The sequence below is a fragment of the Cnephaeus nilssonii genome (genome assembly GCF_951640355.1).
Source record: "Cnephaeus nilssonii genome assembly, chromosome: 2".
In the NCBI taxonomy this organism is placed as follows: Eukaryota; Metazoa; Chordata; class Mammalia; order Chiroptera; family Vespertilionidae; genus Cnephaeus; species Cnephaeus nilssonii.
Genome location: NC_137073.1, coordinates 12,762,359 through 12,781,922, shown reverse-complemented (window position 1 = coordinate 12,781,922; position 19,564 = coordinate 12,762,359). Strand labels below are relative to the sequence as shown.

Here is a 19,564-nt window from a genome sequence, read left to right as displayed (position 1 = left end):
AAAAGGACACAAGGAGGAGAGATAGAGGCCAGGGCTAAGTTTTTGGTTGGGAAGGCGGCTGGCCAGTATTGCTGAAGCTGTGCTCCAAAGGGAAGTCCACTCCTCTCTCCTCAGAACTGGATGAGCCAACGCCTCCCTCCCCCTCCCTGCTTGTCCACTCCCACCTCCCACACCTGTGGTCTGGGCTGAGGGTCCAGGAATGGACCGCCTGAAAGGGGCTCAGTCTGAGGCCCCCATCTCCCTATAGAAGTTGGAATCAGTACACTTCCTCCTTGTCCTGTCCTCCCAGGAGGATGATGGGATCTGCACAGTATCCCATCTCTGAGGCTAGTCTCCTGCTGCTGGTTTTCACCATCCTGCATTGGGCCTTGCACACACACACACACACACACACACACACACACACACACCCTCCGCCCCCTGCCATGCCTCAACATACCTCCTTGGTGCATCTGGGATCTCTTTTATAAATTGTCTTCCTCAGCCAAGTGCATGAACACATGTAAGTCTTCAAAGACCATTTTATTTCAAAGTGTTCCTTTTATGTCTAAATTGAAGAAAAGAATTTCATTTCTGCTCCTAAGGTTTTTGTTTAGTTCCTGGAGAGCCTGAACAAATGTCATCTACAGGTAATCAAATCAAAAGCCTCTAGTGGCAAACTCCTGCACCCAGGGATGGGGAGTTCATTTGAAAGGACCTTTGTAATGAAAAGGGGGTGCTTGATCTCGGAGTTGACCTGTTCAGAACTGAGATTTCTGTAGCTGTATCTGGTTTCAGCTTTAGGTGGCTGATGCAATCTCCCTGCCAGGTCATCTCTGCTTTATTGCAGGCCCCTAGTGTTGCCCTCCCTGCCTCCCTCTCTTCAGAGTCTTCCCGGAGCTTTCTCCTCTGGTCTCCCCCCGCAACTCCCCCCCCCCTGCTTGGATAATCTCCCCTCCATGACCACAGCCATAACGCACTGTAGAGTGCTGTTGCATTTTCTCCAGGCTTTCTGACGCCCTTCCTGTCCCTGCAGGGCAGGGACCCTGAGGAGCCGGAGGCCCAAGGGCCCTGTTCTGGTCCCAGGGCCTGGGGACATCTGCCATCATGGGCCAGGAGGAGGACGGATGTGGGCACAACCCCAGGAGCCTGGCCTGGCCGCAGCTGCTCTTCAGAACCAAGGCAAGTGTTGGGGCCCGTGTCTAGGAGAGGGAGGATCATTGTGTGGGATGTGCTGCTGTCTGTCCAGTCCACCCAGGACTCCTGCACCCCACAGTGACCCTAATATGCCATGAAGGCCACCCTTTCTGTCTCCTCTAAGCCTCTGAGGCTGAACAGGAGAGAGGAGGGGATACAGGGGCACCTACTGTGCCCAGCACTGTGGGGCCTAAGGCCATCCTAGCAAGTGAGAGTGACACCTGCTGCCAGGACTCTAGTGGGGCCAATGTGGGTTCAGACGTACAGCTCCTAAAATATGCTGTCCTCTCCACAACCTCTGCCCCTGCCCAGCCAGCCCCTAGGCATGGTGATGGCCCTTGAAGGTGGCCTGGGTCCTCAGCAGGCTGGGGATACTTCCAGTGGCCTCCATCACTCACTGCTCCCCTTTCCTACAAAATCCTGGGCACCAGGTTCTGTGTTGAGTCTTGGGAGAGGCAGACACCACTGGTGGGCAGCTGAGTGGGAGGTTGGCTGGTGGCTCAGGCAGCCCTGAGCTGGGATTTCTGCTCCCTGGGTGATATATATAAGATGATGGTGGGCAATAAGGGTGAGCAGTGTTCAGGAGATGCGTTGACATCAGAGGTGACCTGGGGACAGCTTAGTGGAATCATGAACTAGGCAAGAGCCCAGATGTTCCCAGGAGCATGTGGTGTGGAGAAGAAACTACCAAAGGGCCCTGAAGGGCTGTGTGCACCAGAGAGCAGGCTGCTGGAGAAGGTATGAGTGGATGAAGTGTTTGGGAACCCTGGGACAAGAAGAGGTGAGCCGGTCCTTAATGTGGCTGGAGTGGCAGCATCCTTGACTGTACAATAGCAGTATAGCTGTCCCCTGGAGGCTGCCAGTAACATTTCTCCACGTGCTAAGCCCAGCGCTTTGCAGGGGACAGGGTCTTGGGTAGTCCATAGGTGGTGGAAGAAGCAATTCTTTAGGGGCAGTAATAAATTCTGGGTGCCAACATCCTTCCCTCAGGGAGGGGATGGTGGTGGTGGGTAAGCAACACAGATTTGGCAGCAGCTGGGCTTGCAGGTCAGGCAAAAGCTGCCATGGTGACAGCGGTGGGGAGAGGGATGGTGAGTGCAGGGATCAGGACACCCAGAAGCCTCTGTTCTCAGGCTGGCCTGGGCAAGTGAGACCCGCAGGCAGTGATGGGAAGGGGAGCCCTTGTTTGGACCCTAGATGGTGCCTGGAAGAAATTGAGGCAAGTGGTCCCAGCCAAGGTGGGGCTTCAGCAAGTCTCAGCCCACAGCTCTTTGAAAGTTGGGGCTCCTGATCAAGTGACAGCTAGCATTTATTTAATGCCTAATACTACCTTATGTGTGCCCTGGCTTTGAGTCCAGATTGCCTGAGGACTCAGGGAAGGCAGAGCCCCAGACCACCTCCTCAGCGTCCTGGCCAGCTGGGGGGAAGTGGGCATGAAGAAGGGAGAATCACGGGCTGGACATCACCAGGGGTTCAGCTCCCGGTCAGCCTGGCTCTGACCTCTAAGTGCCCTACTCCTGGGCACCTGCTCCCTTCAGTGCTCTGGACAGTTGTGAGGGTCTTCCTGTCCAGGGCCAGCCAGCCCCAAGTTCTCCAGTCCCTCTAGTTATCCCACCCACCGGTGCACGAGCTTGCCCCGAGGACTTGTGGGTGCCAACCTCGGTATAACCCTAGGCTGGTTGGTGGACATCGTGTGGGCAGCAGAAAAGGGCTGCAACCCGGCATGCACCTTGCGGGACCGGCCATTAGCTTGATGCACCAGCCCAGGCCTTCCTGGTGACCACAGTCTTTAAGAAACCTCGCGGGGGCGTCTCCACACGCCACTTTGCCCCCTTCCAGGTCCCCTTCTAGTGTCGCAGCTTCGCCCCCGCCCCGCCCATAGCAGTACATTTAACCACGCCCACCCATTCCGGCCCCGCCTCGCGTCCCAGGTCCGCCTGAACGCTTTTGGTCCCGCCTCAGAGCTCAGGGCCAACCCATTCGCCCAGGCCCCGCCCCTTCGGTCGAGGCTCCACCTCCACGATCTTAGCCCTGCCCATCGCTCCGGCTCCGTCTTTCTCCGCCCCGCCCTCACGTTCTCGCCCTCAAGCACGTGACCCGGCCCTGCCTCCTTGTTCGAGGCTCCACCCCCACATTTGGAGACCCTCCCCCACTCTCTTCGCCTTATCCCTGCGCTCTGGCTCTGTCCCGCGCTCTCGGCCCAGTTCTCACTCTTGGTCCCGCCCTCACGTTCTTGGCCTTGCCCCCACGTTCTCGACCCACCCCAAGTCTCTGTCCCGCCCCACGCTCTCGGTTCCACCCCACGCTCTCTGCCCCGCTCCGCGCTCTGGTTCCCGCCCCACGCTCTCGGCCTTTCCTAATCTCGGGGCCCCGCCCCTAGTCCGGCCCCGCCCCCGCACTTCCGGGCGGCGCCGGCGGGGGCGCTCGGGCCTGGGCTTCGGCACTCTGGGCTTGAGCTCCCCGTTCGGGGAAACGATCGCTGCTGCCGCCGCAGGACCGGCCGGAGTCGGGCCGGACTCGTGTCCTCGCGGAGCAAGCCGGTGAGAGTGGGCGGCCGGCGTCGGCGGCTCCACCGCGGCCTGCCTGCGCCCGCCTCGGGGCCGCCGCGCCGCCGCTGCGATGGGGGCCGCCCCGGGCCGCGCCCCCGCCCCGTCCCGCCCGCCGCGCCGCCACTGAGCGCATGGGCCGCGCCGCGCCGCGCCGTGCCGCGCCGCTTCGGGAGCCGGGCCCGGGGCCCCGCCGCCGCCGCCGCTGCCGCGCGCGGGTGAGTAGTGTGGGTAGGTCGCGCATTCCTGAGGGGCGCGGGCCAGTGCGGCCGCCTTTTGTAGGCCGCGTAGGCCAGGCCGGGCGCGGGACCCGGAAGAGGGGCTCGGCGGGTGCGGGCCCGGAGCAAGTGCGGGGAGGTTTTGCGGGTCGAGAGCGTGTGAGGGGAGGCTGTGCGGGCCGGGAGTGTGTGAGGGGCGGTGTGCTGGAGTGCTTAGGCTGTGCATGGAGGGTGTGCAGACTGCGGTGATGTTGGAGGAAGGTGTGTGTGTCTGAGGCTGTGAGGGCAGGTGTGTCAGAGAGGGGGTGCCAGCAGGGGATAGAGAAGACAAGGGACGTTAACCCTGGGGGGAAGAGTGCTGGGTTTGGTTCAGAAAGGGCAGACTCCTGCTCTAGGTGAGTGGAAGGGTGTAAGGAAGACCCAGGATTCCGAGAAGAGGTGGGAATTCCTCCTGGAGGAGCCTGGGGTCTGCAGCTGATGTGTTTGATTGGATGATGCCAGGTGCGTGTTGTGGTCTGTGGGTTTAGGCATGTTTCAGGGTGGGGGTAGCGTGCAGAGTAACTGCTGGGGTGAGACATTGTGTGCAGGGATTCTGGAGAGAGGCTGGACAGAGGAGTGTCTCTTTTCCCTAACCCCAGCAAAAGGTAGGAATGAGTGAGTCTGAAACCAAGGAGAGCACTCCCTCTGAGGCAGAGGTGCCTTAGGCAGGGTCTAGGCTGCTGTTTTGCTGATCTGAGTGGCTGTACTCTTTCAGGTTGATGCACCCAAACTCTGTCTTGAGAGTCTTAGATTCTACCTCCACACCATATTTTGGAATGCATCTTCTATGAAACCAGAGCAGTACAGCCAGGGCAGTGAAACTTAGTTCGGCACTAAGGACAGTAGAGAAAAATAAATCAATTCTCTTGGGATTTTTCTCAGTTCATCTCAGATTTATAGAGTTCTTAATTATGCATCTCAGCCTCTTTTTTGCTCCCACTTATGTTCTCTGCGTCTTCAGGAAGAGTCTTAAGCAGGGGTCCACAAACTTTTTAAACAGGGGGCCAGTTCATTGTCCCTCAGACCGTTGGAGGGCCGGACTATAGTTTAAAAAAACACTATGAACAAATTCCTATGCACACTGCACATATCTTATTTTGAAGTAAAAAAACAAAACGGCAAAAACACCCGCATGTGGCCCGCGGGCCGTAGTTTGAGGACGCCTGGTCTTAAGCATACTTGGACCCACAGGCCCTGTTTTAGAGAACACACACAGTCTAAAATCTGACCTTTCAAGATAACAGTATCAGGGGTTCACTTTTTTTTTTAGAATATTTTTTTATTGATTTCAGAGAGGAAGAGAGAGAGAGAGAGATAGAGAGAGAGAGAGAGAGAGAGAGAAACATCAATGATGAGAAAGAATCATTGATTGGCTGCCTCCTGCACGAACCCTACTGGAGATCAAGCCTGAAACCGGAATCGAACCTGGGACCCTTCAGTCTGCAGGCCAATGCTCTATCCACTGAGCCAAACCAGCTAGGGCTGTTCATTTTTAAGAACTTATGTTCAGGAGTAAGGATGGGGAAGCATATACAATACAGTGTTTCTTATCAGGTGTTGGTGTTTCTTGGATTTTTAATTTCAGAAAAGCTAGGTGGACTTTTTTTGGTTACATTGGTTATTTAGAATTTAGGTGGTGGGGGAATGGATTACATGTAAAACTGTAGCCCTTAATCTTTCAAGAGTTTAATTAATGGACGGTTGGGAAAATGTCAGTCATGTTGTAGTACTTCCACACTCCACATAAGTAAACAAGACGGTCAAAAATTATATTTGAGCTAAATAAATAAATACATACACATCTATAGCATTGAGCTGGCTGCCATGGTACCCAGGGGGTATGTCATCTTGGCAGTGACCAAAGTAGATTTTAAATGTGGTATCAGAGTTGTAGATTCCTTTCATGGAATCCCTTTATTGATGGTGGTTATATGCTGTTGGTCAGATTCAGTGCTTGTGGGTATTTGACTCTAACTTGAATTAATATAACTGCTTTATGTGTGGTATGTACATGTGTGCACACTAAATGCTTGGTGTGCTTCTCTGTGCAAACCTGGAGGTTGTGGGAATTGAAGCACATTCATTTTGATAACATCAGTAATTTGGGGAAATGTTCATGTGCTTCCAGAAACACTGAAGGTCTTCTGTCAGTTGATAGCTAAAATAGATGTGAATTATAAGAAATGTTTCTTTTGGGCAACGAAAAATAGTTTAAAATGATTAGGGGGACTTGTTCACATGTGAATTAAAATGTCAGTCTTTTAAGATAGCCTGTTTGGTAATAAAGGGCTAAATCTTGAATTTACTGCTGTTTCTATAGCATAGTAGTTCAGCATCTGTAAAGAGGTAACATTTGGCATCTGTGGCAAGTGTCATTTTCCTTTATGACAATGAATTAAATATTTATTGGTATCCATTAGTTGCCAGACCTTGTGCTAGGTGCTGTGAGTCCTGCAGAAAATGTTTAAATTAGGTTGCTACAGATCATTTACATAGAAGTCATAGCACCTTAAGAGAAAGTGACAGATTCATAAGTGGCTTCCCATTCCAACAGTGACTTGGTTCTTTCTTAAGGCCAGTGAACTACAGAGTATCTAAGGGTAAGGCTCAGGGGCTGGGTTCAGGCCCTCTTCCCTGAAATGGTGTCCTGGACAAGAAGACATTAGACATCCACAATCTGGTGTGGAGCTGAGACACCATAGGTATTCATTCTGTGTTGATGGTGCTCAAAGAAAAGCAACGTGGCAGTTGAAGTGGTCCATGAACAGCAGGGTGCCACAGCACACCGGTCTTGACCTTAAGAACAGGCTGTTTCTGCTGAGGCTGGAATTACAGCCTACCCAGTCATTTTCATAAAAAGCCATTAGCTGCAGAAATGTCATTTGGTGCACATAATTGTGACCTCCATCTCTGGATGCTTTTCATTCTAGCCGTTAGCAGCTGTTGGCAGGTGAAGTGTGTGCAGTGTGAGAATGCAGGTGTTTGGGAAGGATTACATGTAGGCCAGGGCCCAGAGTGGAGTGATGGCCAGAGAGAGCTACCCTTTGTGTTGGTACCAGATTTTAGGGTTTTATTTTGCTGCTTCTGGCTTTTTCAGTGCTCCAGGCGTTTTGGACCTGACATGCTTCTCTCTGGTCCACCTCTAGGCAGACCATTTACATCATGGCAGTCACCCCCTTGGCCAGGTTGGGAGGCATAGCACAAGCTTGTGGTCCCTTGTAGGATGTGTCAGGGAGGACCAAAGACCGTGGCAGAGTGCTGATCCAGGGCAATCTTCCCTCAAACCTCAGGCAGACTTGTAGCAGCAGCAACAAAAAACCCTCATGGTTCCCTGACTTCTAAAAGAGTGGGTGGTTTGGTGTTTAGTTTAAAGAGTTAAATCATGTGAGTTGTTATGCTTCCTTCCCTAAAAGTTATAATTGTATTGGATTTCATTTTTTCCATACCTTTTCTGTTCCTCAGAGTACTCAATTGCCATTTGCCATCAGTAGGATACTTTCATTATAAGCAAGGTTTTAAAGGTGAAGTGCAGCTTTCTGATGGGAGCATTTTCAAGATTGTCCACATTGGTGACTTGAGAAGGCGTGCACGTGTGTCAATGTGGGTGGTGTCCTTTGCTCACTCGCTTGAAAATGCTGAAGGTGACCCATAATTAACTGCTCTTATAGGCATGTATTGAGAGTTAGAGGAACAACTCATTGTATGTTTGCACATGTGAGGCATACTAAGTATGAAGTGATGGGGTGGGCAGAATGCACAGAGGCTGAGGGCATAGAGAATGTCTGGTGCAGACACGACCACCCACCTAATGGTGTGTGTGATGTGCCGTCCTTTCTGTATCTGAGTCTCACAGTGACCCATGGGGCAGGTAGGGTGGTCATCTTTAGTTCACATGTGAGGGATCAGCTTTCACCCAAGTTTGTACAGCTAGGAGGACTAGAAGCACCTTTTTCCTCCAGTCCTGCCTTCCTGAAGCTTGCAGAGAACTGGCCACTCAGCTCTGTAGCCGAGATGGGAGGTCCCCAGGCTGCTGGTCTCTGTGATGTTTTCACAGATGACACTTGAAGGGTGTGGTGCTTTCTATTTCTTAGCACAGAGGCATTCTTGTTGTTGTAAACGTTTCCAGAAATTGTTTTAATAAGCAAAACCTTATGATGAAAGGTTGCAAATTTAAATGGAATTTCTGGCTTTGAGTTTGAGTGGGAGGGCATCATTGCAAGTCTTGTCTTGAGAAAACCTCTATGGTCATGTTTCCATGGACCCACCTTTCCTAATCCTTGTCCTCTTAATGGTTTCAACAGGACAGATTGATTCACTTTGGAGCTATAAGTACTGATGTATTAGGGTGCAGCGCTCATTGTTCATTGACGCAGAGTCTCAAAATGAATATTCAAGAGCAGGGTTTCCCCTTGGACCTCGCAAGTTTCACCGAAGATGCCCCCAGACCTCCAGTGCCTGGTGAGGAGGGTGAACTGGTGTCCACAGACCCCAGGCCCGTCAGTCACAGCTTCTGCTCCGGGAAAGGTGTTGGTATTAAAGGCGAGACTTCAACAGCTACTCCAAGGCGCTCAGATCTGGACCTGGGGTATGAGCCTGAGGGCAGTGCTTCACCCACCCCACCGTACTTGAAGTGGGCCGAGTCATTGCACTCCTTACTAGACGATCAAGATGGGATAAACCTGTTTAGGACTTTCCTGAAGCAGGAGGACTGTGCTGACCTGCTGGACTTCTGGTTTGCCTGCAGCGGCTTCAGGAAACTGGAGCCCTGTGACTCGAATGAGGAGAAGAGACTGAAGCTGGCCAAAGCTATTTACCGAAAATACATCCTTGATAACAATGGCATCGTATCCAGGCAAACTAAGCCAGCCACCAAGAGTTTCATAAAGGACTGCATTATGAAGCAGCTGATTGATCCTGCCATGTTTGACCAGGCCCAGACTGAAATCCAATCTACCATGGAGGAGAATACTTACCCCTCATTCCTCAAGTCTGATATTTATTTGGAATACACGAGGACAGGTTCAGAGAGCCCAAAGCTCTGTAGTGACCAGAGCTCTGGGTCAGGGACAGGGAAGGGCATATCTGGATATCTGCCCACTTTGAACGAAGACGAGGAGTGGAAATGTGACCAAGATGTAGATGAAGATGATGGCAGAGACCCTGCTCCCGCCGGCAGGGTGACACAGAAGCTGCTCCAGGAAACAGCTGCCCCTCGGGCCTCCTCAAGTAGACGGTACAGCGAAGGCAGAGAATTCAGGTGAGTCAAACACAAGCTCACCTCCCAGAGCTGGAGAACTGGCAAGGAAAGGTGCTGGTAAGGAATGGTCTTGTCTTTCAACCCCAAGTGGGTATACTCCTGTTGCCATGGGTAAGTTGTGGTTTTAGTTCTTAGTCATGATATCTTCACATTTGTCATTAGATGTTTTTAATATTTTTATGTTGAGGATACTTTAATTGAGAACAGACTAGCCTTGGCCTGTGTTGCTCAGAGTGTTGACCCCCTCACCAAAGGGTGACAGATTCGATTCCTGGTCAAGAGCATGTGCATGCCTAGTTGCAGGTTCGATCCCCAGCCTCAGTCAGGGTGCATATGGGAGGCAACAACCCATGTGTCTCTATCACATTGATGTTTCTCTCTCTCTCTGTCTCCCCCAATTCTTCTAAAAATCAACGGAAAAAAATATCCTCAGGTGAGGATTAACAACAACAGCAAAAATAACAGACTAAAATATGATGGAAAAATAAAATAAAGAAAAAAAATGACAGACTAAATATATGGCTTTGTAAGTCATTCGGAACATTAGAATTCTTAGAAGTCGTGACATTTACACCTTACTTGTTAGCAGTAAAATTTGTATCCTCTTGCATAGAAGGTGGATTTACCTGGTAGCGGTAATCCTTCTGGCTTAATAAAGGGAGGTGTGGACATTTAGATGCATCAATACTTAGAGAATTCTGGATCATTGTATTTTATAATGGTCTAAGTTTCTTCCTAGAGGTTGGGAAATGGTGGTGAGGAGGCTGCCAAGCAGCAGGTTGTCTGAGCACTTTGGGAACTTTTGTGGCTGTGGTTGCATTTCTAGAATTGGACTTTTTTCCCTTGCCAGCAAAATGTATTAGTGCTGTTGTGTGTGTGTGTGTGTGTGTAGTCAGTGCCCAGCAGCCTGGGGGCATTCTTTGCGTGTAGACACATATGCAACTTTGGAGGTATGAAGTGGTGCTATCAAGAAGTTGTTACAACTTAGAAAACTTGTTTCTTCATTCTCTTCTTGGTAATCCCTTTTGTGGTTACTGGAGGTATATTTGGCCATAGTTGGAGCCTGTTGCTGATGTTAGCAAATATTATCAGGGCTCTTTTGTTTTCCACTCATTTCCCTATAGCTGGTCTAGAGACTACTGCAGGTGAAACTTTGAAAGCTTGGAATTCGCGTGACCCTGCTGATTTCATCAAGAGTCGGAAAATACATCCCCAGGTGCTGGGATTCTGTCATGGAGTTTTTAAAAACTTGGATCATTTATTCAGACTTACTGTGACAGAGAAATTGATACTTGCTAATAAACACAGGAGCAAACATTTTTGAGGTTTAACCATCCTTCAAGCGATGTGATTCAGGATATGCTCTTTTTTTGTTGTTGCTCCTCACCCGAGGATATTTTTCCATTGATTTTTAAGGAGAGTAGAAGAGAGAGGGAAAGAGAGAGAGAAACACTGATGTGAGAGAAATACATTGATTGGTTGCCTCCTGCATGAGCCCCGACCAGGGCCCAGGCCGGGGAGGAGCCTGTAACCAAGGTATGTGCCCTTGACTAGAATTGAACCCAAGGACCCCTTGGTCCACAGGCTGACGCTCTATCCACTGAGCCAAACTGGCTAGGGCAGGATGTACTCTTTGAGATAATTTTTGTGTGCCTTTTTGCTCACTCTCTTTAGCTAAATGCTATTGGTTTAGCAAGGTTTTTATTTTGTATTTATTTCTTTATTTGGAATTTAAAAATATATATATTTTATTGATTTTTTACAGAGAGGAAGGGAGAGGGATAGAGAGTTAGAAACATCGATCAGCTGCCTCCTGCACAGCCCCTACTGGGGATGTGCCCACAACCAAGGTACATGCACTTGACCGGAATCGAACCTGGGACTCTACGGTCCGCAGGCCAATGCTCTATCCACTGAGCAAAAACCATTTAGGGCTATTTGGAATTTTTATAGGAGTTTATTTGAGCCAAAGCTGATGACATATGCCAGGGAACAAAGCTTTTTAGCAAGCTTTTTAGACTAGAGTATGTCATAAAATTACCCTGTTAATAAGGCTAATAACTTACAAAGTTTTAAAAACTTCACCTAAAAGTTTTCATATTTGATTAGAACAATTTTTTTTTTTTTAAAATATATTTTATTGATTTTTTACAGAGAGGAAGAGAGAGGGATAGAGAGTCAGAAACATCCATGAGAGAGAAACATTGATCAGCTGCCTCCTGCACACCCCCTACTGGGGATGTGCCCGCAACCAAGGTACATGCCCTTGACCGGAATCGAACCTGGGACCCTTGAGTCCGAAGGCCGACGCTCTATCCACTGAGCCAAACCGGTTTTGGCTGATTAGAACAATTTTAAGATGGGGTTAAATTTGAGGCCTGGGATTCAGGAAAAAAAAATGGAGCTTAATTCTGATTTCTAACAAAATATTCCTGAGGGCTACTCCTCCTCCAACCAGCCCCAGTCTGCACACTTTTCAGTTCTTAAACAGCAATTTTGCTTTTTCTTTGGTTCTATTTGTTATAACGAGTCCTTGCTAAATTAATAGAATGTGTTGACTTTGCCTGTCGGATAGCATCCTATCCTATCTAATAAAGAGGGAATATGCTAATTGACCCTCATGCTGTTGCAAAAGATGGCAGTGCTCATAGCCAACAAGGAGGGAATATGCCAATTCACTGCCCTGCCCTCAAGATGGCAGTGCCCACAGCCAATAAGGAGGGAATATGCTAATTGACTGTCCTGCCCTCAAAGATGGCGTCGCCCAGTCCCCTTAGCCCCGCCAGGGCAGCAGGTCCGCGGCAAGGCCAGGGCCTGGCCGCTCCATGCACCTGCCTCTGGAGTCCCCCAGTCCCCTCAGTCCCCCAGCCGCCCAGGGCAGGCCCGAGGCGCAGGCAAGCCTTGGATGGCGGCTGCCCAGCTACCCAGGGCCGCCCGAGGCTTAGGTATCCAGGGCCAGCTGAGGCTTGCGTTGCTGGCAGTGGCAGCAGCAGAGGTGTGATGGGGGCATCGCCTTCCCCTGATCGCCGGGTCACCTCCCGCCCCTGAGGGCTCCTGGATTGTGAGAGGGGGCAGGCCGGGCTAAGGGATCCCCCCTCCAGTGCATGAATTTTCATGCACCGGACCTCTACTTCAGCTATAAGAACTGTGGCACACTTTGTTTTTAACATGCCTATCCTGGAGCTGCTGGTGGTAGAGGGAGCCTGGAGTTCAGGAGTCCTGTCTACAATGGAATATTTTCCCATTTGAAGTTGCCTATGGTGTTTTTGCTGGTGGAGAATCTCCGATGTTGGGTCATCATTTATGAGCACTGACAGGATAGAGTTCAGCACATCTCACTTGTTCTGTGGGATGTGCAGTTAGGGTGCACTAGTTGGAAGTCACAGAAAATCCAGTCCACTCTGACTTAAACAGTGAAGGGGATTGGCTGACTCAGATAAATGAAAAATCCAGAGGCAAGGCCAACTTCAGGTATGGTTTGATCTGTATTCCAGCCATTTTTCTTTTTAGGACTTCGTTTTTTTTAGAGTCAGGTTACCAGCAAAATTGAGATGAAGATACAAAGGCTTTCCATATACCCTTAGCCCCACACATGCACAGCTTCTCCCATTGTCAACAACTCCCACCAGAGGTATATTAATTGCAACTAATGAACCTATATGGACACATCATAATCATCCACAGTCCATAGTGTTCATTAGAGTTCACTCTTGGTGGTGTACATTCTATGGATTTGGACAAATGTATAATGACATGTACCTACCATTATGATATCATATAGAGTATATTCACTGCCCTAAAAATCCTCAGTGCTCCACCTATTTTCCTCCCTCCTAACTCTTAGCAACCACTGATCTTTTTATTGTCTCTATAGTTTTGCCTCTTCCAGAATGTTATATAGTTGGAATCATATAGTGTATAGCCTTTTCAAATTGGCTTTTTTCACTTAGTAATGTGCATTTTAGTTTTCTCCATGTTTTTTCATGACTTAGTAGCTCATTTCTTTTTAGTGCTGAATAATAGTATTCCATTGTCTGGGTGTACCACAGCTTATTTATCCATTCACCTACTGAAGGACATTTAAAAAAAATAATATATATTTTATTGATTTTTTACAGAGAGGAAGGGAGAGGGAGAGAGAGTTAGAAACATCAATCAGCTGCCTCATGCACACCCCCAACTGAGGATGTACCCGCAACCAAGGTACATGCCCTTGACCGGAATCGAACCTGGGACCCTTGAGTCCGCAGGCTGATGCTCTATCCACTGAGCCAAACCGGTCAGGGCTGAAGGACATTTTGGTTGCTTCCAAGTTTTGGCAATTATGAATCATGCTGCTATAAACATTCTTGTGAAGGTTTTTGTGTGGACATAAGTTTTCACCTCCTTTGGGTACATACCCAAAAGGAGCGCAATTGCTGGATTGCATGGTGTAACAGGTTTAGTTTTATAAGACACTGCCCCATTTCTTTCTTTTTATTTTATTTTTTTAGTTAGTATTCATTTTATTAATTAATTAATTTATTTATTTTTATTATTATTTTTAAAAATATATTTATTGACCTTTTTACAGAGAGGAAGGGAGAGGGATGGAGAGTTAGAAACATCGATGTGAGAGAAACATCGACCAGCTGCCTCCTGCACCCCGCCCCCCCCCCCCCCCCCACTGGGGATGTGCCTGCAACCAAGGTACATGCCCTTGACCGGAATCGAACCTGGGACCCTTGAGTCCGCAGGCCGACGCTCTATCCACTGAGCCAAACCAGTCAGGGCCCATTTTATTTATTTACTAGAAGCCCGTTGCATGAAGATTCGTGTAATAGACATTCCTTCACCTGGCTGCTGGTACCAGTTTTCCGCTGGCACCAGTTTTCCTCTGGCACCTGGGACCCAGGCCTTGGCTCTGGCCACCCGCCGATCAGAGTGCCTCCCGCCGGCCCGGTTGGCCACCCCAAGGCCCGCCGCCCGCGCCTTACGCCGGCCCCATCGGTGCCCCCTCAGCGGTGGCCCATCGGGCCGGCGGGAGGAGTAGGGGGCGGGGTCTTGCGAGTCCCCGCTCCCCGCTCCTCCCACTAGCGTGATCGGTCACCCCGAGTCCCGCCGCCCGCGCCTTCCGCCGGCCCCATCAGTGCCCCCTCAGCGGTGGCCCATCGGGCCGGCGGGAGGCGCGGGGGGCGGGGTCTTGCGAGTCCCCGCTCCCTGCTCCTCCCGCCAGTGCGATCAGCCACCCCGAGTCCCGCCCCCCCGCGCCTCCCGCCGGCCCAATCGTAGGCGTAACAGAGTGATGGTTAATTTGCACATTACCCTTTTATTATGTAGGATCCTTACCCAAGGATATTTTTCCCTTGATTTTTATAGAGAGTGGAAGAGAGAGGGAAAGACAGAGAGAAATATCAATGTGAGAGAAACACATCAATTGTTGCCTCCTACACAAGTCCCAACCAGGGCCCGGGCCGGGGAGGAGCCTGCAACCGGGGTATTTTCCCTTGCCCAAATCGAACCCAGGACCCTTTGGTCCCCAGGCCAACACTCTATTCACTGAGCCAAACCAGCTAGGGCTTTCTTTTCTTTTCTTTTTTAAATATATTTTTGTTGATTTTAGAGAAAAAGGAGAGGGAAAGAGAGATAGAAACATCAATGATGAGAGAGAATCATTGATCAACTGCCTCCTGCAGGTCCCACACTAGGGATCGAGCCCAAACCCAGGCATATGCCTTGACCGGGAATTGAACTGTGACCTCCTGGTTCATAGGTCGATGCTCAGCCACTGAGCCATGCCAGCCAGGCTTTCTTTCTTTTTTTAATCCTCGCCTGAGGAAACACTTAGAGTAAAGGGGAGAGAGAGAGAATCATTGATGTGAGAGAGAAAGATCTATTGGTTGGCCTAGCTGGTTTGGCTCAGTGGATAGAGCGTCAGCCTGTGTACTGAAGGGTCCCAGGTTTGATTCTGGTCAAAGGCACTTGCCCAGGTTGTGGGCTTGATCCCCAGTAGGGGGTGTGCAGGAGGCAGCCAATCAATGATTCTCATCATTGATGTTTCTATCTTTTTCTCTCTCTCCCTTCCTCTTGAAATAAATTAAAAAAAAAAAGAAAAAAGATCTATTGGTTGCCTTCTGTATGATCAAACCTGAAACCCAGGTATGTGCCCTGACTGGAATCGAACTGGCAAACCGGCAACCTTTCAGTTCATAGTACCATGCTCAACCAACTGAGCCACTTCACCTGGGCTCTGCCCAGTTTCTTTTTCTTTTTTAATATGTATATACTTTATTGATTTTTTACAGAGAGGAAGAGAGAGGGATAGAGAGTTAGAAACATTGATCAGCTGACTCCTGCACACTTCCTACTGGGGATGTGCCTGCAACCAAGGTACATGCCCGTGACCAGAATTGAACTTGGGACCCTTCAGCCCACAGGCTGATGCTTTATCCACTGAGCCAAACTAGTTAGGGCCTGGTTTCTTTTCTTTTTAATATTTTTTAAAATTTATTTTTAGAAAGGGGTGAAGAGATAGAAACATCAACGAGAGAGAACCATCATTGATTGGCTGCCTCCTGCACGTCCCCTACTGGTGATTGAGCCTGCAACCCGGGCATGTCTGACTGGGAATCAAACCGGTGACCTCTTGGTTCATGGGTTGATGCTCAACCATTGAGCCACACCAGCTGGGGTTTCTTAATACTTTTTTGCCTCTGCCTTCCTGTGGTCACTTTCAGTAGCCTGCTTTCAGGTTGGCTACTTTGTGTTGGAGGTGGCTGCTCAATGGGCTCCCTTTTATAATAATAAAAGGGTAATATGCTAATTAGACCGGATGTCCAACTGGACGTCCTTCCGGACAAAGCCGCTGCGGCGGTGGACGGGCAAAGCCCTTGCAGGAATTTCATGCATTAGGCCTCTAGTATTTTCTAAACAAACTAGTGGCCCGGTGCACGAAATTTGTGCACATTATAAGGGAATTAATTAGAGGAAATCTTTTAATATTGCTATTTGCCCTTTCTCTATAATAAAAGTGTCAGAGATGAAACAAAATTAGTAAAATGTATATGAAAATCTCCCTCCTGGAAGAGTCTGGGGCACACCTCGGGACCTAGAGTCAAGTCCCCGCCCACCATCCACATGCGCTTCAAAAACGCAGGAGACCCAGACCTGGCCAGCCCCACCCCCATTGGGTGAAACCCAGACCCAGCTGGTCCCACCCCCGTCAAGCCCCGCCGGGCGGGGGGCATGGCCTGAGGTCCCCCATCAAGCCCTGCCAGGTGAGGGGCTGTGGCCTGAGGTCCCCTGTCAAGCCCTGCCTGGTGAGGGGCGTGGCCTGAGGTCCCCCGTCAAGCCCTGCCTGGCAGGGGGCGCAGTCTGAGGGCCCCTGTCAAGCCGTGTGGGGTGTGGCCTGAGGTCCCTTGCCCCGGCCAGGCGCCATGCAGCCTCAGGTCCCTGCTGTTTGGTCATGACATTACAGCATCCCGGCTAATTTGCATATTCCTCTATTATATAGATTATATAGATAGATGCTTCCCAAAGTCATTGAAGGAAGTCCTGCAGTTTGCTCTGAGTGACTAGGGATGCTGTGTGCTGCTGTGTCCTGCCCAGCATAATCATACAAGGACCTGATACTGTGCTGCTGAGCTTACACAACCAAGTAGGGCCACCCTGGAAGTTAAGTGTGGTGCCCCATCCAGATAGCATGCCTCTCCTCAACAGGGGAGAGTGGTCTTCCAAAGGAAGATGGGTTTTATGGGGAAGAGGGGAAGGTGGTGTGTGCTGAATAGGCAACTTGTGAGGGCCCACTACAAAGAAGAGGGGGAACAGTCTTGTTAGTAGGAAATGCATTTCCCATTGATGGCAGGTGCCTCTCTAAGTGTTGATTCTGTATGGAGGAGTGTGTCATGTCCAGATGGCCATCTCTAGGATAGGATGACTTCGAGGGACTCCTGAACCTAGATTTACCGAAGGGCTGCTCCAATTGTACTGGCTGGTGATGTTCTGTCTCCCTGTACTAGACATATGTGCTTTCCAGTCCCTGATAGGAGGCCAAGTGTGGTTCCTCATTTGGCTTTACGTATGCACACGTGGTTGTTTCTTATATAGCCGACTTAAGAAAGGTTAAATGAGTCTTTTACTTAGGTCTCTGTCAAAATTGAGAAAACAGTGATGTTCCTGACCTTTTTCTGCATTTATCTTACTCACCTGGGATCATTTGAGCCTATGGGCTAAGGCAATGGTCGGCAAACTGCGGCTCGTGAGCCACATGCGGCTTGCGAGCCGCGGTTTGCCGCTCTGTTGACTAATGAGTTTGCCGACCACTGCTAGACTAAATGTTACCCTGTAGTTGGAAGCTGTGAGGATTAGGCAATTGTGGCATATTGTGTGCAAAGAGGTAAAGGGTAGTATATGACAGTGGTCGGCAAACTCATTAGTCAACAGAGCGGCAAACTGTGCGAGCCGCATGAGGCTCGCGAGCCGCAGTTTGCCGACCACTGGGCTAAGGAATCACAAATTCACTCCTTGTTTTCTTGTTCTATGTGCGAGAGATTTTGGCAGTTGTTATTGCCCATTATCAGTGGAACTTTTAACCTAATTTTGGTTGGTTCATGCCCACCATTTTAATTGGTGTGATTGGCATAGGGTCCTCTGATGATGCAGGTGTTTTAGCTAGATATTCACTTATTTATCATTAAAGCCCAGGGTCTGTAAGATATTGGCTAGCAGGCTCAGGGTTTACTCCTTCTCAAAGCTTGGCCTGGCCTGCCAGGTTCCTTTTAGGGCCTGATCATGGGAGGGCTGGTCTTGGTCAGGCTTGAAACCAGGCCATCTTCCTCAGCTTCAACCACCCACACTTAGTGATTCCCACTGGTTTTGATGTCTAACATCAGCAAATGCTTTCCATTTCTAATTTTTATTTATTGATTGATTTTAGGGAGAGAGGAAGGGAGAAGGAGAGAAAAGTTAAATGAGTCTTTTACTTAGTTAGGTCTCTGTCAATTGATTTGTTATTCCACTTATTTATGCATTTATTGGTTGATTCCTCTATGTGCCCTGATTGGGGATTGAATCTGAAATCCTAGGGCTGTGGTCGGCATACTGCAGCTCGCGAGCCACATGCGGCTCTTTGGCCCCTTGAGTGTGGCTCTTCCACAAAATACCACGGCCTGGGTGAGTCTATTTTGAAGAAGTGGCGTTAGAAGTTTAAGTTTAAAAAATTTGGCTCTCAAGAGAAATTTCAATCGTTGTACTGTTGATATTTGGCTCTGTTGACTAATGAGTTTGCTGACCACTGTCCTACGGTATCAGGATGATGCTCTAACCAACTGAGCTATCTGGCCAGGGCACTTTCCATTTCTACTTACTGCCCTTACCTTCCTCATTGGCTGAGAAGTTTCCTAAGGACAGGGTCTCAGTGGATATGTTCTTGCATCTTCCTGGTGAGTCAGTCCTGTGAGGCATTCCTGGTCAGGGGTGGTTATCATGGCTGTGGCCAGAGGGTGGACTACGGATACTGTTCACAGCAGAAGCAACTTGGCGACTTGTGGGTCCTTTAAAGGATGAGTAACCAGCTCTTGTTCTCCAAGGTCATCTCAGAGTTTGACTGTTTGTTGGTTTATTGACTATATTTCTGGTAATGCCTTAAAGCAGGCGTCCTCAAACTACGGCCCACGGGCCACATGCAGGTGTTTTTGCCGTTTTGTTTTTTTTACTTCAAAATAAGATATGTGCAGTGTGCATAGGAATTTGTTCATGGTTTTTTTTTAAACTATAGTCCGGCCCTCCCAACGGTCTGAGGGACAGTGAACTGGCCCCCTGTTTAAAAAGTTTGAGGACCCCTGCCTTAAAGGGTCAAGAGAAGAAATGTAAAAAGAGGAAGCACCCAAAAGGTATACAATATAATATGAAAGGCAGAAAAGTAAGATTGATTAGGGTTTCTGATTGGAGTTTGAGTGGAGTGGGGTAGAATTTGGGCAGTGGCTGAAGGGTGCCTAGCTGCAGAGGGCCTCCACATCAACAGGGTAGAGTGTGTGTCTGCTGTGCTTGAGGTATGGTTGGCCACAGGCTATGGGTGTCTCAGGACACACTTGTCTTGTTCATAGTGAGCCTGTTAAATTTGCGCTCTAGCACGTTCTCTTCACTGTTGAATTTTTAGGCCATTTATGATGGAAGGCAGCTCATTTAATTCTAGCTCTTCCTATAATCCCCCCCCCTTTTTTTTTCTATTGCTGTGCTTATTACTGTAAGCGGGGGCACAAAACTTAGGGAGAATGTATGGCCCTGCTGCTGTTCCCTTGTCACCTTCCAGATGTGTGATTTGTCCAACTGGATGAATTCTTTTAACTGAA

The 19,564-nt window shown here is 49.4% G+C and overlaps 1 protein-coding gene across 2 annotated transcripts in view; it reads left to right on the top strand.

Moving 5' to 3' along the window:
* The first annotated feature begins 3,591 nt into the window (after nt 1–3,591).
* AXIN1 (axin 1) overlaps nt 3,592–19,564 on the top strand; it is a 90,081-nt gene continuing 74,108 nt past the window's right edge. For both annotated transcript variants that reach the window (XM_079790626.1, XM_079790627.1), the window contains exons 1-2: nt 3,592–3,940; nt 8,281–9,236. In XM_079790626.1, coding sequence (XP_079646752.1) covers nt 3,857–3,940; nt 8,281–9,236 — 1,040 coding nt within the window. In that variant the 5' untranslated portion in view covers nt 3,592–3,856. The remainder of the gene's footprint in view (nt 3,941–8,280; nt 9,237–19,564) is intronic.